General features: G+C 43.7%; 1 protein-coding gene across 2 annotated transcripts in view; it reads left to right on the top strand.

Moving 5' to 3' along the window:
* LOC144890668 (uncharacterized) overlaps positions 1-21172 on the top strand; it is a 42505-nt gene extending 21333 nt beyond the window's left edge. Inside the window, exons 6-8 of one of the 2 annotated variants that reach the window (XM_078771808.1) lie at positions 10004-10113; positions 11760-12165; positions 12889-21172. In XM_078771808.1, coding sequence (XP_078627934.1) covers positions 14198-15583 — 1386 coding nt within the window. In that variant the 5' untranslated portion in view covers positions 10004-10113; positions 11760-12165; positions 12889-14197 and the 3' untranslated portion in view covers positions 15584-21172. The remainder of the gene's footprint in view (positions 1-10003; positions 10114-11759; positions 12166-12888) is intronic. The other variant, XM_078771807.1, reaches the window with a different exon arrangement.
* The last annotated feature ends 624 nt before the right edge of the window (positions 21173-21796 follow it).

Here is a 21796-nt window from a genome sequence, read left to right as displayed (position 1 = left end):
TATCATCCGATTGTCCTGTCTGCTTTTTGGTTTTTGGGTTTTTTGTGAAGGTTAGGTGAGATATTACCTGCATCTTAAATACATTCCACATCCTTCATCTAACTTATAGCCTGGTGTTGGCTTAGCGGTTAGGGTGCCGGCTTGGGATCCGAGGATCCTGGGTTCGAATCCAGGTCAACAACAACAACAACAACATGCATTTTAAGGCCATTTTCCCTGCTAGAGCGGGGGTTGGCCTTGCGGTCCCCATGACAATCTTCTCCATTTTGCCCTATTTTCTGCATCTCTCCTTGTTAACCCCCTTGCCCAAATTTCTTCTTCCACCATTTTTAGCCAAGTCTTTCTCGGTCTTCCCCGTCCTCTACTTCCTTCTACATCAATTTCCATCACTCTTCTCAACCAGTCACTTTCATCCTTCCTCAACACATGACCAAACCATCTCAGCCTGTTCCTCTTCACAGCATCAATCACAGGCAATATTCCCATCATCTTTCGCAATTCATCATTTGTCTTCCTCTCTCTCAACGATACTCCGCACATCCATCGAACCATTCGCATTTCCACCCTTTCCAGCCTTCGTTGCTGCTCTACGTTCATTACCCATGTCTCGCTCCCATAAATCATAACACTTCTCACACATGCAGCATACACCTTTCCCTTCAGCTTCAGCGACACTCTCCTCCTCATCAGCACGCCACTCAGTTCCCGAAACTTCTTCCATGCACATCTCACTCGAGCAACCGTTGCCGATTCTGATCCACCTTCTCCATTCAGCATGTCTCCGAGGTAGCAAAATGTTTTCACACCTTCCAGCTTCACACCGTCTCCAAGATCCAACTCAACATTTCCTCCATCTGCAGCTCCCTCTGTGCACACCTTACATTTGAATGTAGCTGCCACACTGGTAAATGACCCTCTCAGACCACTACATTTTTGATGAACCCACTCAGCGCACATTGTACATTGAATGGAGTTCACTCCGACACCCTTCCTGCACACAGCACACGGCCACTTCCCAGTTCTTTCCACCTCACCACATGCTTTACCACTTGCCATCACCTTCGTCTTTCCGATATTCACCTTCAGACCTTTTGTCTCCATACATTCCTTCCACTTGTTCATCTTTTCCTTCAGTCCATCCATACTTTCCGCAATCAACACCAGATCATCTGCATACAACAACTCCCACGGTAAACCCTCCTTTACGTTCTGAGCCAGCACCTCCATCACAGCTACAAATAGTAGTGGACTTAGTACCGACCCCTGATGCACTCCCACCTTCACCTCAAACTCACCACTGTTCCCGTCCTTCGTCCTTACAGCTGTGCGCGCTCTTTTGTACATTGCCATCACTACTCTGATCAACCATTCCTCCACTCCTAACTTCCTCAATGCCCATGTCAATACTTTGCGTGGAACCCTATCGAATGCTTTCTCCAGATCAACAAACCCAAAAAACAACTTCTTCCTCTTCTCCATGTACTTCTCCTGCAACTGCTTCACAATGAAAGGCGCATCTGTCGTTCCTCTTCCTGGCATAAATCCAAACTGCATTTCGTTGATCTTCACTTTTTTCCTTATCCTCCTCTCCAACACCCTTTCCAATACCTTCATTCCATGCTCCAATAACTTTATCGCTCGGTACGAGCCACACTCCAGAGGGTCACCTTTCCCCTTGTATAGAGGGACGAGGGTACTTAGTTCCCAATCCACTGGAATGCGGCCTTCTTTCACCACCAGATTACAGATCTTTGTCATTCTCTTCACACCCCAACTTCCTGCTGCCTTCAACATATCTCCCACAACTCCCGTTGGCCCTCCCGCTTTTCCACTCTTCATTGCTTTTATCGCTTCCTCAACTTCCTTCTCAGTTATCTTCTCTGCCGGTCCTAAAACTGGGTTATTCTCTCTGTTGCCATCCCATTCATTCTCTGTATTCAACAGCATTTCCATATATCTTTTCCATCTTCCTTTAATTCCATCTGGGTCCACAACGATTTGTCCCACTTCATCCTTCAAGCAACTCACCCCCATCACGTCACACCTCTCTTTCGCTATGTGCTTTGCAATCCTGAATACTGCTTTCTGACCCTCTTCCGAATCCAAGCGTTCTCCGAACATTTTCCTACATGCCTCCTGCGCCTTTGCTACCTCTTTCTTTGCAGCCTTCCTGGCTGCCTTATAACTTTCATACTCTGCTGTTTCTGCTCCCGTACCCTTCGCCTTCTGCCACTCCTTGAACTTCTTCCTCTTCTCGTCAATCCTCTTTCCAACTTCATAATCCCACCACCATGTTTCCGAGTGCCTCGGTGGTCCTTTTGTCCATCCACATACCTCACCAACGGCTCCCAACAGACTAGCTTTCATTGACATCCAACCACTTTCAAGCTCAACCACATCATCCTCTACCCTACTCAGCCTCTCTTTTAATGCCTCCCTTACTGTCACCTCTTTCAACCTCCACACCTTCATTCTTGGTTGGTACTTCACCCGCCGAGCTCTCCTCGCACCTTTCACCCTTATGTCGCAGACAACCAAGTGGTGCTGTGAAACAGCCTCCTCCCCCGGGATCACCTTTGTGTCCCGGAGGTGCCCCCTATCTCGCCTACGCACCATCAGGTAGTCAACGGTTGTCGTCGACCCACCTGACGTGTATGTAACAAGCTTATTATCCACTTTCTGGAACTGAGTATTACAAATCAACAAATCAGCTCCATCAGCAAACTCCAAAATCCTTTCACCTTCTCCATTTCTCACACCATATCCGTAACCCCCATGAACTCCCTCAAAACCATCCATACTCCTTCCCACATGTCCATTCAGGTCTCCTCCCACCACAACAACTTCTTCATCTTTCACGTTTTCCATCAGCTTCTCTATCGCACACCAGAACTTGTCCTTCTCTTCATTGCTTCGACCAACCTGTGGAGCATATCCCGAGATGCCGTTCACCAAGAGCTTTCCAATCATCATTTTCACCATCATCAACCTATCACTCACTCAACCTATCAAGAATCCCGGTCGATTGCTGAATTAACGCCAGGGGGGTTGACTCAGCCTGTCATCCTTCCGAGGTCGGCAGCTTGAGTACCAGCCTGCTGGTATGAATGATCACGGTATGTACCCCGATTTAGAATAGGTACACCGTACCCTGCGCATCGTCAGAGCATGACCAAGGGTTGGCGTCAGGAAGGGCATCCGGCCATAAAAACATTGCCTCAAATAGGGAACCATGATTGTCATGGGGCCCGCAAGGCTAACCCCCGCTCTAACGGGGGAAAATGGCCTTAAAACGATCATTCATTCATTTCATTCATCCTTCATCTAACTTACAATGGTAAGGCAAAGGCAAACCACCCATTGTGATTCCTGTTGTGCGATCTCTTTTTTGACAGCACTGAATTTGCTTTCAGGTAGAGGACCAGAGACCTTATAAATTAATGTGAAAGGGCTTTGGGGTATCTTTTGACTATAATACTTGTACAGGGACAGGGATTTTCACTTGCTCTTCGGGGAAGATTTTTTTATGGCGTCGCCCATAGGGAAAAGCCGTCTAGAACAGTTTTTGTCCGTCTATGTATGTATGTCCCCTCAAACATATACCAATCAGAGCTGAGGATCTGGTCACATGACAGGGTGATGTGATTACGTCTGATGTCATTACGGCGATACGGCGGCTGACTCTCCACACTCTGGCATTTTGATTCCAATGGCGTTCATGCCGAACATATCGTCGAACCTGTCATATATCACAATCGCCATGCTCTACCTTTACGTTTTTCATTCAGTGTGAAACACAAACAAACCGATTGTTGAAATGACCATCAAATATCGAAAGCATCGGCCTTACAGCTCTTCCATCAAAATGGTACGTATAGGCCTTGGGCTTTATGCCTCACTTTCGGACCGCTTCGCACAAATTAAGCCCAGGTTTCTTAATACAGTATATCGTTTCAGTAGTGTCGTTTTCTTAATAGTAATAACAATACAGTAAATATGACCATAACACTTTAATCCAAATGTCATGTACAAAGTTAATGGATTGAAGTGGTGTATGGTTCATGAATCGATGAGTGGTGTACGGATTAACAACTGTGGAAGTAAGGAATGTGCTTCAGTTTTTTGATAGCATGTTAATAACCCAACCATTGTGGGTTACCTGTCTCGGTAACAAACAATCAGTTTGCGGTATATAGATTACAGTAGATCTTCCCTCAGTTCTGTAAGTAAAACTTACCTGACCTCACGGATGTCGGGATTCCTCCATATTTCTTTTTTAACTCAACTGGACTATGTCCAGCTGAGTTTTTGTCGACATCCAGTGTCCGTCATCCGTCGTCTGTCTGTCTGTCTGTCTTCTGTAAACAATTCAACGTCTACGCTCTTAAAGTCACAAATATTGATGAAATGTGATGAAACTTGTTATGCAGCATCCTTAAGACATAAACTAGTTTGGGATTGCGTTTGGGCGTTGCACGCCCAAAAATGGGCGCGGCAGGGTGGCCACATTGAAAACAATTTTTGTCATATATTTTTAGCACATATAAACTATATAGTTTGTGGTTCTATTATGCATATTCTAACCATATTGATATAGACCAGTTGAGTTCAGGTACCCTGGAACCTCTCTAATTTAATGTTCTAAACAGCATTAACGACTGTTTAAAAAGCTAATAATGTGTTTGTGGCTGATAATATATGATTATAATATGGTAATGTTCCTCACTCATAAACGCCGACAGTTGGTTTGATCTTATTTGTCGTATACATGCCTGTTTACAAATATATTTCAAATATACCACTTCAATTACACATATATATATATAGGGCAGGAATTTTTCAGGGCAGGAATTTGTATGTATATATATGTATGTATGTATGTATGTATGTATGTATGTATGTATGTATGTATGTATGTATGTATGTATGTATGTATGTATGTCAGGATTTTGATTTTCAATCTGTTGAGTATCTCTATTTCCACTTTACTTTGTGTAACCTGAATAGTTTTCATTAAACTCAATGTGGCACCAATGAAGTCACCCCTTACAAATCCTTACATCTCATCAACATGAGGGAATAACAGTATGAAACATAGAACTCTTTAGTTGGTACTGTGGCGATGATGCTTGGGTTAGAGTCACTGATTTATCTCACCTGATGATAATATACCTCCTGAGCCACAAAGTACCATTCAATAGATTTGTGCTTCGTGTTTTAATATTTTTGCCTTTCTTGTTTTAACCTTTCTCCCAAATATTGTGATAACTTTGTTTCTCCTACAATCTTCCACATTTTTCTCATACTCCATATGACCAGGACCCTAACTACAATTTAAGAGCTCACTATGCTGGTTTTCTCACTGATCCAACCTTGTGCTTTTGTGGTGAGTGTTAGGGTTGGTGTAGTTTACCATTTGTGATTTGAGCACCTGATTCATGATGCTCTGATCGATCCTGGGTTAAAATCCCACATCCAGTATTGATTTGTTCATTGTCCTTGTACATTTGATGAGGTGCTGTTGAGGGAGCACAGTTCACTTTGAGCTGTCTGTCTTTTGTTACATTCCCAATCGGACTATAACTGTAATGGTGTTTTGCTCTTCAACCGCTACTCCTATACCCTCAAACCCAGCCAAGTGAACCTTCCAGAAAAAAAAAATCTGCAAGAATTCACTTCTCCAAAGACAGATAGATAAAGAGAGAAATAAAGAAGAAGAAGGAATTAGAATGAATAAAGATAAATATGAAAAAGTAGAAAGAAATGTGAAAGGAACAAAGTTCCCAAACTCTAATCTTGCTCTTTCCCCTAACTCTTAGCCCTAGTTTCTCTTCAAGTGATTCTAGTCCATTGAGAGATAGGGCCAGAAACTATGCGTAGCAGGATATCTCAGTTGTGGACGGCTTATGACAAAACGAAGTGGATGAATTGGTTCGGTGACATGGTGGATTAGAACGAGGCAATTCGCTTTTGATTCAGGTCGGAATGCAAATCCCGGCCAGCTTATCTGTGGGATACCAACCATAAGCTGTTCAGCCTGGCGGAGGTATGCGTTATACCGAGTGCCGTCCTAGTTATTTATTGGTTTCGCCTGAAAAACCATACTATTGTGGTAAATTGTACTTTGCTCGTAGTTTAAAGCGAGTTGATTTTGAAATTTCCATGTTCAGTCGATCCCCGCTTATTGTGTAAGGGTTGTGTTCCCACAAAACCTTGTGATAAGCGAAACTGTTAAACAAAACATATTTTCCCATATAAACCGATGTATTAAAGGGGAGTTGTTACGGTGCTGGAATTTTTGGGCTACCTGTTGTGGTTTTTCAGACGTACCGTACACAGATAAACACATTAATATAATCAATATACTGTACACCGAACAGTTTGCACGCTCCGAGTCGTGGTGACACTTTATTTAACCGAAGCTCGAGGAATGGAGTTTATTGCAGGAGGAAAGTCACACTTGCGGAGAGGCCCAATGGTCTGCCTCTTCACTCGACACTTTGCTGGCGCTTTCTTCACCAGTGGGATTGGTTTGGCTGGTGGAATTAGCATCCTATCCTGGCTGGTGAATGTAGTTGGTGATGCATCTTTCAGTTTGAAAACTGCAGACATTGGGCTGGATGGCTTTCTTTCTCTTTGTTGAATAAAGTACCTTGTAGCAACGAAGGGCGTCATTAACACTGCTAAAATCAGTGCTCCTTTCAACATTTTGATCTTGCTCGATAATAAATTACTCAAAAAAACCCCCAAAAAAAACCATCTTTAGAGGCCATTTTTCCCCGCAAAGCGGGGGTTGGCCTTTTTCGGGGACCGTGGTTGTTGTTGTTTTTCGGTCCCCTTTTTGAAGCAATGTTTTACGGCCGGATGCCCTTCCTGCCGCCAACTCTTTTTGTCGCCTTTTTTTTATGACAAACAGGGAATTACCAGTGAACTGGTACTCAATTTGCCGACCTCAGGAAGGATGACAGGCTGAGTCAACCCCTTGGTGTTAATTCAGCGATCAACCGGGATTCGAACCCAGGATCCTAGGATCCTAAGCCGGCACCCTAGCCGCTAGCCCAACACCAACACCTTGTCAAACGTGCCGATAATTTGCCTGAGGTTTTCCATCGTGCGCTGCTTGAATCGAGGCGTCACCGTAGCTCCCTCTTCTTCTTCTGCAGCCTGCTGCTGTTCCAACTCGATGAGATCCTCATTGCTTAACCTTAAGGGTTCTGCATGAGACTGTAGCAAGTCCTCTTCGTCAACCTCATAAAAACTAGAGTCCCTGTATATAGAGTCCTGACAACTTGCAATTAGAAGCCATTTTGTTTCCATCAAGCGTGGCATACCGAACCCGTTTCCATTGTGTGTGAAGCGTAATATGTCTGTTTTCTCATCAAACTGTCTTGCTCTTCACCCAGAAGGGAGATTATGTTACATGATGTTTTATTTTTACCCTTGCCAGAGGAGACTATTGCATTTGAGTCTGTTTGTCTTTGTTTGTTCGCACAGAATAAATATTATTTTCTTTGCAACCGTTGGTCCGATTGACAGGAAATTTTCGCCATAGGTGCAACTCTTTCTGTAGAAAATTTTAATTTTGCCGTCATAGGTCACATGGTACGGGCACCATCTTGGAAAAACCAAAAAACTTTGCACCTCTATATCTGAAAGTGCTGCAGAGAAAAAATTGAGACGTCTCATTGTAAAGAACTCACCATGGGGAATGAAATATGTTAATGATGATGCAACAGGTTCCTCCATTATGACGTCATAATTCAACAAGTACAAAACTTCATCGATCAAGATGAAATTTCCTGAGCGTAATCTATGGATAAATTGGTGGAACAAAAAAATGATGTCATCAGTCACATGGTTCGGCCGCCATATTTGTTTTAACACAAAGCCTTGAAAAACATGTCCTGGTGAGGGAATGCAATCTCTGATTGCTCTTTCTTGTTGTTCTTGCAACGCGTCTGACTAAACATACAATCAGACAGGATTGATTTAACCTTGAAACATGTCACAGAAACCGTGGCAAAATGATTGATTGTCTGATTCGAGGTGTACAGAGCATGAATAGAAGAAACTCTGGTGGTGATAGAATGGAGAAATTTGAAGGAAGTGGAAGAAGTTAAGTAAAGCAGAGATCGAGGCACACCATTCAAGCTGGATGTGCACACCATCAGGAGAGCAGATAAATTAGAAAATAAGCTTGAGAAGATTGATTGATTGAGTGCTCTGCTTGAAGGCAGGTCTTTGGCTGCTTGACAAAGGTGATACGAGGTGGATTGCCATTGCCTTCCCATCAATTAGTCAGGGCAGGAATTTGTAATTTGGTCAGGATGCCAGTGATAACTCGCCCACTCTTGACAAAGGACACCGCTGGATCCTTAACATCCACCAACTAATAATAGCAGCCCGGACATCCGGCACACATAGTTACATTTCAACCACCCGAGGCGTAGTTGGATTAAATCGTGGCCAGATTAGAAAGCTGAAAGCAATCTGAAGTAGTTGAAAGATGCCAGAAAACTGCACTTGTTACGGTTGTACCAACCGAAGGAGGAGAAAGGGGAATTTCCTTTCTTACGTGAGTAGTGTAGTAGAGTACATAGCGTCAAGTGATAATGAGCAGTTAGTCTTGCTTTACTACTCGACCTTGACCATGTTAAATATAACCATAGTTGTCGACTGACTACATTCAACATTGTTTGATCCAAACAATCGATAAGTTGATTAAATCATGCATCAGTTCAACATTAAAGTGTATATATATATATATGTGGTGAAACAATACGATTCACCAGGAAAACTCCAAACGTGAGCTTTTATTCACTTGAATGCAACTCATCTACAAAGAAAACACAAAAGCTAACAAGCAAGCATCCCAGAGCACCTTCATTAACATTACGCCATTACAGGGATATAAGCAAATATATAAAGCACGTCCTTTAGCAATCTTACCAACTTGAAGGCACAAAACAGCTGAATGAAACCCCCTTCCGCACAGACGGTATATAAATCCTTCCCCGCGCGGTGGACACAGGAATAGCATCATAAGAAGTGCACGTATGTAATGAAGGCCATTACTCAGATGGAACTAATGATTCACGACAATATATATATAATGCATCTTTGTCAATCAGAAGCTCTTTTGCTTTGGTGATGTATCCACCATTTATTACAATTGATCATTGTCTGGCCTTGCTGTGCTCACCTCATTTTCTCTAAAGTTATTACTGGCAGTTAAATATCTATGCCATTTGATGAGGATCTTTCATGCCTTGATTCTCCACTCGACAGGCAATATTTCATTGAAACCTCACCACATAAATTATCTTGATCCTTGCTTTCGACCAACAAATACAAAAACCAGAAATATGTCGTGCTTAGCACGATACTTGTGAAATCCTTAAGATAAGTTGTTGGCTTATTATGACCTCAAAAATAATTGGTGCTTGAATTCAGTGACCTGATATGCAAATCCTCTTAAAATTCCAAGTCATTCAGATGAAAATTGATTTTAGAAACATGGCCGATTTTAGAAATTGGTGACCTTTGACCTATGTTGACCTATTGACCTTTTGACCAAAAACAATAGGCTTCTTGCGTATGACAAACTCTACCATTTGGTGCAGTTTCGTGGAGATCGGTTGAAAATTGTGACCTGTAGGCGACTGCCATACAGACAGACATACACACAGACAGACATACACACAGACAGACATACACACAGACAGACATACACATAGACAGACACAGACAGACATACATAGATAGACAGACAGACAGACAGACATAACGCACAATACCAACCAATATACTTGAAAAATCTTCGATTTTCACAAGTAATAAATACATAATTATTTTATCATTTAAAGTGTTTGTTACTCTTTCACAGCCAAAACCATACCACCTAGCTTTGCAAACGTCTTGGAACCACCACTGGGAAAAGCTTACCACCCCTTTCTTTTTCTTTTTTTCTTTTTTTCTCTCTCCCCTTCCTTCCCTGTGCAAGACCGGTACCCAGACTACGACCGCGCGTGCACGTACATGGTCTCATTACTATAGTGGGTACTAGGAAGGAAGTGCCCCACCAACTATTGCTGCATGTATCCTGACCAACAGGTAATTCCTGTAACACATTATGCCTTGTTTGAGGTGATTTTCATTAACAAATGTTTTTTGAAACACTTATAGAATGTGTAGTAACAAAATAAAATTCTACAGATGTGTGTGTGCAAGAACTTTCCAGGGTTAAACACTAATATTGCATAGAATAATTTTTAAAGTTGCAATTGTTGCCATGGCTTTATATTATTAACTAGCGGTAACCCGTTAAAATCACGGGCATAAATAGTGTTTATGTTCATACAAACTAACTTGTTAAGAAGTGATTATTACCATAAATTCACATATTTAACTCGGTGCAGCATTTTAGGTGCCTGCCGCCTTCCCGCTTCCTTTCAAAATAATTGTGTCAGTTGGCACCAACATTCATTCTGGCGGATCTCCTGAATATCGCTTTGTATTCAACTGCAGTATTGTCTCTTATAGTGTGGTAATTGGTAAGTATCCCCTTAACATTTCTGATCGCATTTATATTTGTATTAAAAGGCGTAGCATGCCTCTCGAGTTGCTGCGCATCCGGCACACATCGGGACGTCTTCTTCTTCTCCTCGGTATCATGTGCAGCATCTCACTGTGCGTAAAATAAAAATACAACAACATGCATTTTAAGGCCATTTTCCCTGATAGAGCGGGGGTTAGCCTTGCGGTCCCCATGACAATCTTCTCCATTTTGCCCTATTTTCTGCATCTCTCCTTGTTAACCCCCTTGCCCGCATTTCTTCTTCCACCATCTTTAGCCAAGTCTTTCTCGGTCTTCCCCGTTCTCTACTTCCTTCTACATTCATTTCCATCACTCTTCTCAACCAGTCACTTTCATCCTTCCTCGACACATGACCAAACCATCTCAACCTGTTCCTCTTCACAGCATCAATCACAGGCTCTATTCCCATCATCTTTCGCAATTCATCATTTGTCTTCCTCTCTCTCAACGATACTCTGCACATCCACCGAACCATTCGCATTTCCACCCTTTCCAGCCTTCGTTGCTGCTCTACATTCATTACCCATGTCTCGCTCCCATAAATCATAACACTTCTCACACATGCAGCATACACCTTTCCCTTCAGCCTCAACGACACTCCCCTCCTCATCAGCACGCCACTCAGTTCCCGAAACTTCTTCCATGCACATCTCACTCTAGCAACCGTTGCCGAGTCTGATTCACCTTCTCCATTCAGAATGTTCTCCGAGGTAGCCAAATGTTTTCACACCTTCCAGCTTCACGCCGTCTCCAAGATCCAACTCAACATTTCCTCCATCTGCAGCTCCCTCTGTGCACACCTTACATTTGAATGTAGCTGCCACACTGGTTAATGACCCTCTCAAACCTCTACATTTGTAAAATAAAATAAATTAAAAGTAAAATAAATAGTGCGTAAAACAAAATGGCCTGCGTTATTCAAAACTTTTCACTGATTTTCAGCTTTTATTCCACACTTATAGACATTTGGAGACATAGGTATGCTTATATGGAAGGGTTAGTCATAACTACATAGTATCACACATATCTTAGGGCGACAGGAGCAATAGCTGGAGAGAAGTTCCGATTACAAACTTCAGAAATGAGCGTTTTAATGATATAGATTATTTGCATGATTTGGTGGAGTTAGAAGTTGTTACCCTGTCCCTTGCATCTCTTGCAGCACATTGCTGTTCCCCGTTTGAAAGAATATGATCTGAACAACGTACGACCAGCCATTGTTTTTGGGCCATCACCGCAAGCGAAAACGTTACCAAGAGTATCGGAATTGTTGAGCATCCAATCTGAGTGGAAAATGGTCGACTTAGGTGGTGCCAGACCTTGCTGTACTCGAGTGTGAAAATGAATTGATGCACTCGACCCTCACCAGCAGGGAAAGAGTGCTCTGACCTTTACTCTCATGTGGTGGCCTTACTAGCAAAGACTGGTTGGAGTTGGAGGGAGAGCTGAAAAGAGCTTACCTTTGTCTTGCTGTGTCAGGTCTACCTAAAGCTGCACTTGGGGGACATGATTGGGCAGAGGGTGAGCGAGACAGGGGGAAGAATATGAAAAGGGAGTAAGGCCTGAAGGTGAGCTCTGCACCGTCCGAGGTCAGGAGAATAGGCAAGCAGTGCTGGGGTGATATTTGGGCAAGATTGAGCAGAGGGCAACGGTTGTGGAATTGTACAACCCTATTGATTACTTTTGTGGCAAGAGTGAGGACTCTTGGTGAATAATTATTTGTTGGTTGGAGAAGGTATAGTCATGAATAAGGTTGTCATTGATGCTTGCATTATTTCTCTCTAATCCTTACAAATACTATTAGCTAAGGCTCTAGCGATTGCCATACCTCGATCGTATGAACTGGAAATTGAACAGGTCTCTGGGTCATTGTATGACTTTTGTGATTTACCTATTTTCGTACTTTAGTGGGGGGGCCAATGTAGCAGATTGAAATGCCCGGTGAAATTGCTTGTTAATTTTTGGACACTGGTTGGGCTGTCTTTAGGGATGATATAAGTTCTAGAAAAAATATGTCTCCAATTGTTTCAAGTTCTTTATGGCGGCCATTTTGGATTTTCAAAATGGCGGATGTCGAAAACGTAAAATTCCATTATCTTGGCTTCTAAATGACCTAGAGTTTCGATTCTGGTGTCCAGTTGTACATTTTTGGGGATAGAGAATTGAATGAAACCTTCTTTAATAACCTACAAGGGATAAAAATAGGTTTTTATGGCACAGCCGAACCAGTGTCCAAAATCTAACTTAATGCACATCTATCTTAATTGTTATTTGTTATTTGTATGTTCCAGATTCGTGACCCTGAGCTATGATGGAGCCAAAAAGCAAGAAAACCAAGAAAGAAACTGATTTCACACTTTGCATTCAGTGCCAGGATCCCCAAGGTGCACTAGTGACTGAGCCAGCACTGGGCTCATATGCAAAGTTTCTCCAGTTCATCCAGGAGAGGGCACGATATGGTGATGCCGACTTCAAACAGATCAGCGAACGATTAAGCTGTTTCACTGCCACTGACTTGAGGAACAATAAAGCAAAGTGGCACCGGGCATGTTATGGATCTACATGCAACACTGCTCACCTGGAGCGTGCTAGAGTTCGCCACCAGAAAGCCTGCGAACATGGCGACACCCAGCATCTTCATAAGAGGTGTGGACGTCCTTCTTCTGCACCTGCCGCTGCAAGTACCTCAGGTTCTACGCAAGACGAGACTCTTCGCTTCACACGTTCATCATCAACTCCATTCAACAGAGACCTTTGTTTCTTCTGTCAAGAGGTCACTAAGGAAAGTGTACATGTTGTATGCACGTTCAACGCAGGTAAACAGCTGAAGAAAGCTGTTGAAGAAGGCAGCAACCACAAGTGGAAAGTTCAGCTGAGTGCTGCCATCAGTGCACATGATGCTCATGCGATCGACGTCAAGTATCATCTCCCATGCTGGGTGCAGAATGTCCAACGTGCTCCCAAGAGTGGGACATCAAGTGATGACAAAGAACACATACTGCAAGAAACTAATGTTATCAAAATAGCCGCAGACATTGAGTTTGTCAGCCTTGTTCGCTCTCTACTCCAAGCTGGTGAAATTCTCAACATGTCTGACCTGAAGTCTGTTTACTCCAGGATTCTTGACAATAATGGTGTGCACAATGTCCCATCACCTACTACCCAAGGCATGAAGGAGAAAATCAACTCTCACATTGATGACGTTCACTTCATGAAACCAAAACGTCGAAACGAGTCAGACTGTGTATTCTCCACTGCCGTGCGTGATGCAGCTGTCGAAGATGCAATGACGAAGACAAATGAAAAAAACATCGAACAACTGTTTGAGAGTGCCTCTGTTCTCCGCAGTGCCATTGCTTGTCAGAACAAGCACCCATGGCAATTTGAAGGAGAAATGAACACTGATGATGCTGAAAAGCATGTACCCAAAGTACTCTATGCTTTCCTCCGCTGGCTACTGGAAGGACCAGCCACGAGCATTGAGCCAGAGACTATGCGCTCAGCCACTATTCATCGAGATGTTATAACCATCAGTCAGAACATCATGTACGGCTACAAGTCAAAACGCCAAGTCACGTACAAGCCCAAAGACTCAAGCTCATGGGCATCCTAGAAGATCTACCCAAGAAGTCAACTGGCACTGGTCAGCAGCCAGACGACGACAATCCTGAACATACTCCACCCCCTCCCAAGAAGGTGACTGTCATAGACGGCATGGCATTAGTGCAAGCAATGGGTAAGCCACAATGGGTCAAAACATGTGCCCAGTGGGCTGGCCATTTCAATGCAACACTGGACTGCAAGACCAACGGGTATGATGAAGTCCACCTCGTGTTTGACCGATATGATCTGCCAAATTCACTGAAAGAGGCCACACGGGAGAGGCGCCAAGGTGGCAAGCCGCCCACTGCTTACCACGTTCAAGACAGCACCCCGATTGGGAAACTGACAGCAAAACAGTTCCTGTCGCACACCAACACCAAAGATGAGCTAACTGTCTATCTGGCAAAGAAAGCTCTGTGTCACTTTGAGGGGACTACCAAGGTCTTCATCGTCACTTCAAGGCAGGATGTCTTCTCCAACTGCATGGATGTACAGCATCTCCGTAGCTCCCAGGAGGAGGCTGATACGAGGATCTTTCTTCACAGTCTAGATGCCGTCCGAAGAGGTGCAACACAGCTGTACATTCAGTCACCTGATACTGATGTATTCATCCTAGCACTCCACCGGTACCATGAACTATGCAAAGACACATACTTCATCACGGGTGTGGGGAACAAGAAGAGGCAAATCTCACTGGAACCAATAGTACATGAACTTGGTGTCAGGAAGGCTGCAGCCCTACCAGGATTCCATGCATTCACGGGAGCAGACCAGACTGGTCGGTTTGCCGGCAAGGGAAAGCTCACATGTTGGCAAGCCCTCAATAGGTGCTCTGTTGAGGTGGTATCTGCGTTTCATGACCTTGGGGCCTCTGAGGAGCTGAGAGCTGACACAGAAAGTGACATTGAGGCATTTGTATGCCAGCTGTATGAGCCTCGTACTACAGTTGTGGATGTGGGCAAGCTGAGGTGGAGACTGTTTACCAAGAAACAGCTAGAGGCACAGAAGCTGCCACCAACACGGGGAGCTTTACATGAAGCCATTGCTCGTGCACATTTCCAGGCCATGGTGTGGCATCAGGCTGATGTACCGGACCCCCAGCTTCCACAACCAACAGAACATGGATGGAGAGCAGAAGGAGATCAGCTGGTGCCCATCACAACCAAGGACCCTCCAGCCCCAGCTGCCATCACACATCTAATCAAATGTAACTGCAAGAAGACCCAATGCATGTCTCACTGCTCATGCAGGTCTCAGCATCTCAACTGTTCTGAGATGTGTATGTGTGGGGCAGATGAAGAGGTGTGTGGTAACACGGGTCAGGAGCGCCCCATGGGAATCGATAACACTGATGATGAGGAGGATGGAGATCCTTCAATGTAACAATGAACACTGCCAACTAAAAATATTGCACAAAGACATTATAAGTGTACATTTGAACACTAAAGTCCAGCCTTTATGTGATTTAGAAGTGAAAATGATGGAAAAAAATATATATATGTGTTGGCATAAGTGCGTGAAAATCCAAGATGGCTGCCATAAGAACCCTTTTGATCATATGTAGGTGTATAAATGTGTGTTTATTGGATTAAGTATCCGCAAATATGTACATTTGGACACCAAAATTAACACTCTAGGTCATTTAGAAGCCAAGATAATGACAATTTCGGTTTTCAACAAACGCCATTTTGATAATCCAAAATGGCCGCTATAAAGAACTTGAAAAAAATGGAGACATATTTTTTCTACAACTTCTATCATCCCTAAAGACAACCCAACCAGTGTCCACAAATTAACATTTGAATTCAACGGGAAAACATTGGCCCCCCCACTACTTGCTTCACCTATAGCAGATTGCATTCTTGTGGAGCAGATAAGTCATTTTTTGGTAGAATCGCTCAAATGGCGATACAAGTGTGAAAATTGTTAAGAATATTCTGTTTGGGTCACCTTTCAAGGAAAAAGTGCTAGACACTTGAAATTCCAACATGGCCATTTCTTAAGATGGCCACCAATTGGCACCAAAAAAAAATGAAACGTTTTGTTATAGAAATTGATAGTTGTCCAATTGAAGTGATCTTGGTGTCCATTTATATGTTTTAGACCATATTGAAACCGATACAACTCTCCAACTCACCCTTTTGCTATTTTCTGGAAGACATTGTAAAGCATATGTTGAATAACACAATCAAAGTAGCCTCTATACTTTAGGTTATAGACGAAAGGGTGTACAGGGTAGCGGTAATACCCTTTCTTCTCACCTATGGCTCCTAGTTGACACCAGTGCACATCGACGGTCACTCCCCGGTACACCGCGTGGCTCGCAGATTAAACTAGGTGAGGGTAGCGCATGGCGTATCTCTGTGTGTGATGGAGTATGGCTAGCTCCAACCTTGAGGTGCACAAAGTATTCTGTAGTTAAGAAATGTGGTCACCTGAGAGTGACAGAATCACAGCCATGGATTAATTGAGATGGACCAAAGAAGAGTGAATGTCATGCACTACCAGGGCACGCTGGTGTCAGTTCACTGCTGTTCAACTTCGCATGGGGTTCAATGCCAGCTAACAAAGTTAGTATCCCAAATGCTATCTAATCGACCCCTCAAACGTTAGATAGCCGCACCTGAATCGACAGGATGTGCCAGCGCGGGATAGCCGAGCCAAGGATAACGGGGTTTTAGTTATCTGGATGGTGTACAGATCGCACGGGATTTAAATGGCATTGGATGAACGATCGGGCTAGGTGTAGGGCGAATGCATGAACCTAGTTGTATCCCATATATCAAAGTGCATATGGTAAAAGGTGGTAAAAGGGTAAACCCTCGGCCTTAACCTATTGTTTTTCTCTTCTCCAAAAATGGATACACAAGCCAATTCAAGACATCAAACTAACTGGAGCAAATGTTGCCTCTGTCAGTTGGACATAAAGGAAAAACTTAGTTCGCCGCGTAGTTTGTTCAATGGAGAACAGGACCATGCTGGTTATGGCAACATTGCAAGGAATGTACCTTTGTTTCATGTTATCAATGCTCTGCCAATCGCGCTGAATCCAGCCAGACTCGATGAAGGTGATGGCATAGAAAACACACTGACACGAAACAGCGCAAAATATCATCAGAGCTGTAGTTTACTGTTAAACAACACAAAGCTAGAATGGGCTCAGAAAAGAACTTCGACTGCTCCTGCAAACGCAGACGAGAACTGCAGCAAGATACAAAGAACCTCGCAGCACTCCCAAGCATCATCAATGTGCTTTTTATGTGATCATGAGGCTCCGACATCAGCTTTAAGACGAGCGATGACAATGAAACTGAATGAGAGACTTAATCAGTGTGCCAGGAATCTAAGCGATGGAAGACTCCTCGCAAAGCTTAGTGCTGGGGATGCTGTGGCGCAGGAGTTGAAATATCATCCTGCCTGCTTAGCTGCATTATACAACAGAGAGCGAAGCCGTCTTAATGTCATTAAGCACGAGCAGAGTTCCAAAAGCTCAGCTGGCAAGGAACTGTATCCCTTTGCCTTTTCAGAACTTGTTGTCTACATCACCGATAGGAAGGCCGCCAGTGAAGGGACGGATCCAGTTCTATTTAGGCTTGCAGATCTGGCCTCTCTCTACAAGCAGCGACTTGAGCAGCTTGGTGTTGAATCACCAGATGTGAACTCAACAAGGCTGAAGGAGCAGTTACTCTCACATGTACCTGAGCTTGAAGCACATCAGCAAGGGCGGGATGTAATGATTGCATTCAAGAAGGACGCAAGCTCTGTTCTCGCTGACGCTAGCAAATACAGTGAAGCTATTCACCTAGCTAAAGCTGCTGACATCATACGTAATGAGATGCTCAGCCACAAATCCAAATTCAACAAGAAGTTCCATATGGAATTTGTTGAAGAATCCATTCCACCGACACTTCTTCAGTTTGTGTGCAATATCGAACATGGTGTTGACATCATGTCACATCTGAAACATGGAGTATCCAAATCGGACCTTGCCATGGCACAACTTTTGCAGTATAACTGCCACACAAAACACAAAGAAGAAGAAGAAGCAACTCACAAGCACTCGAAAGATCGCGAACCTCCACTTGCTGTATATATTGGGATGACGGTGTTTGCCAAGACGAGAAAGAGACAATTAATTGAAATGCTTCATGAGAATGGAATCAGCATCTCGTATGACAGGGTGTTGGAGATATCCGCACAGTTGGGCGAATCAGTGGTGAGCCAATATGTAGCAGAAGGGGTTGTGTGCCCACCAATCCTGCGAAAGGGACTCTTCACCACCTCTGCTATGGACAACATTGACCACAATGCAACAGCAACTACGGCGAGTACATCTTTTCATGGTACAAATATTTCTATGTTCCAACATCCGAGCTTGGAGAATGAAGGTGATACCACTTCCACTCCCACTTGCAGACAGCAGAGCAAAGAAAGTTCCTGAGATTCCTGATTCCAGCCAACATGGAGGATATTGACCTGCAAACTCTGGAGAAGTTTGTGGTCTTAATGTATGATAGGTCCATTGCAGTCACATCTGTTAATGGGATAAGGTTTAATATGTTTACCTGAAAGCAGATCTCGTATGATTCAATACCACCAACTCAAACAGCACTCAAAGAAATGCCAAACGTGTTGCTTATCAGACGGGACACGTATGGGGTCAGACATTAGTCTGACAGCCAGACACTCAGAGCCCATCTGGCTGGGGATGGATCAGACATGGTGAGATGTGGAAGATCTTCTTGACTGCCCTTCCACTTATTGTGAAAAACTGCCTGGAATTAGCCAAATGTGGGTGCAACACAGAATATAGTGGAAGGTGCACATGCTACCGCTATGGACGTAGTTGCACAGCTCTCGATGTTGCTGTACTTGCCAGGCCTAGTTGGACCATCATCACTAGGTCCAGGACAAATTCGGGGACTGCCAGCATCAGGACACCACTACCTGCTTTAGTGGATGAAACAGAGACTAATTGTTGTGGAATCAAACTTGGACCGCTCGCAAGAAATGAGGCTTTATTGAACTATTTCTCTACCCATTCCTACAACACAAGAATGCAGATTATTAGTTCCATAAATAAGGCAATCAAAGCATACATCCTTCTAGTTTCTTGCAGCAAGCAATTACGAACCTGTTAACCTCAGCAGACTACACCGCTGGGGATACAGTATGCCACACGATTGCGCACCGAATCGGCACAGTTTATATAAGCTCCCTCTCGGTCGTCCCTTCACGCGGATTGTCTCTTCACTCAAACCGAGACATTACAACATATTTCACCACATAAATATTACGAAGTAGCGAAGTTAATACATGCATCCTTCTTGTTGAATGCAACGGTTTCCTTTCACAAGCATTATTAGAACTCTATGGACAAATGTTGATCGTCGTACTTGAGTTAAGAATTTAAAAAGCACCATATGATTTCATGTGTTTATTCATAGCAGACTCGGTTTCAGCATAGTCTAAAACATATGAATTGACATGAACATCATTTTAATCAGACAACTATCAATTTCTATAATGAAAAGTTGCATTTTTTTTGGAACCCCTTCGTTGGCCATCTTGAAAAATGGCCACCATATTGGAATTTCAATTTGTTAGCACTTTTTCCTTGAAAAGCGACCCAAATAGAATATTCTTGCCATTTTTTGTGCTTGTATCACTATTTGAACGATTATATGTTATCTGCTCCACTATTGTGCTCTGTTCAATAAGCGCATTTGTGTCTTTTGGTTGTAGCTGTTGTTTCACAGCTGGGCTTGGGTAAGGATAGACTGGCACAACCTGTTTACATTTTCTTTTTTTGTATACATAGTCGAGGCTCGTCGAAGAGCAAGTTCAAGTACACTGAATGGATCAGGATGCAACGGGACAAAAGGAACAGCAGATCGAGGGTGGAAACACCAAGATAGAGGCAAACTTGGACAAACAATGGGTATGGGGAGGAATGGGGGCAGGAGAGGATGCATGGGGTGGACAAGATTGATACGGAAGGAACATGTCAGGAGGGAAAACTGGAGATTTTAAAGGAGGAGGATTTGAGCGGGGGAAACGAGGGTAGACAAGATCATGGGTTTGGATTGGGGACGATCTGAGATGGTGGTGAACAACTGTCTTGAAGATCTGGAAGGAAGAATGAGGTTGAAGATGATGTGGAAGTTTGTTACACAGGTTGGACCATTCAAAACCATATTGATAAATGCCAGTAGTTGCTGTGGCTGAACGTTTTCTTGAAATTGCTTTTATTTGCTGCCCTAAGATTGTACATATTACCTACACCAAACCCATGTTATGAATGTTGTACCGAACATACAAAATGGAAGAAACCAGCTTAATTGTGTGTTCTCATTTGTGTTCTCAAATTGAAGCGAAATGTGTGTTCTCATTGGTTTGAATGGGTTGTACTCATTAGCCGCCCAGAGCAGTTCAACGCTGCCATTGAGCCAAGCCCTGCGACTCTGTTCGATGGTATCGAGCGTCTCCTGAGCCAAAGTTCTTCTTCGCCTGATCTATACCATGTACTCATTGATGACATAAATCTTACAATTTCCCCAAAAAAATTCAGCATCTAATACGTCCACCAGGTTTTGTCCAGATTCACGCCACAGTTTTGAAGTATGGCCTTTTCAACTTGTTTTGTCTTACTTTGCCAATAAGGTTTATCTGTAAAATAGCATAAAGGTGTTATTGATGGATCTTACTGTCTGTTCAATTTCTACACACTCCTGGATGGAATGAGTTGAAAACTGGTGGTTGTACTCTAGTTGTGCCCGAGTGGATTTTTGGGGAGTTAAGGAAAAGGGCATGCGTGGGGTCTACCAGCGGCAGATTTGATTGGTCATGCTGACGTAAAATACCATATTTTGTCCGAATACCGCTCAATAGAAGTTTTGAATGTGTCAAAAAGGCGATTGGTGTTCAAGTACCGGTGTATAATTCAATTGAAATAAAATTAAAATGTCTGTAGTCCCATTGGCTCTGCCTCCAAAGATATCTTGACACTCCCAAACGATGCACCGCAACCTGACCTCTCCAACATCCTCCAGTCCATACAAGCACTGAAGAGTGTGGCAGCCAGTACACACCCCTGCCAAACTCCAGTAACAACTGGAAATAAGTCAGAGATGGAGCCAGCACACCGCAGCACTCTCAGTACCAGAGTATAGTTCAGAGATCAGATTGATCAGCATTGGTGGCACCCCACAAAGACCAATAATCCTCCAGAGGGCATCCCGATTCACCGAATCAAATGCTTTGCGGAGATCAACGTAGGCTGCAAGCAGCCCCTGACGAAGCGCTCGCTTGCGTTCGGTGAGGACCTGAAGCGCAAGGATACGGTCAATCGTTGACCTCTTTGGTGTAAAGCCCAACTGCTCTGGTCGCTGGTGCTCGAGCAGATGGCGGCGAACCCTCTCAAGAATGATCCAAGCAAAAACCTTGCCCCGGCACCGAGAGTAGCGTCACCCCTCGGTAGTTGTTGCAGTCCTGGTGATCACACTTCTCTTTCCAGAGAGGACAACAAGACCCCTCTTCCAGTCAGTTGGAATGATGCCTGCTGTAATGAAATGGAAGCCTCATTTTGTTGCATCA

Source organism: Myxine glutinosa, chromosome 2 (genome assembly GCF_964187855.1).
Source record: "Myxine glutinosa chromosome 2, kmMyxGlut1.1, whole genome shotgun sequence".
Lineage (NCBI taxonomy): Eukaryota > Metazoa > Chordata > Myxini > Myxiniformes > Myxinidae > Myxine > Myxine glutinosa.
The sequence above is the reverse complement of the archived record's forward strand: the minus strand, read 5'-3'. Positions and strand labels throughout refer to the sequence as shown.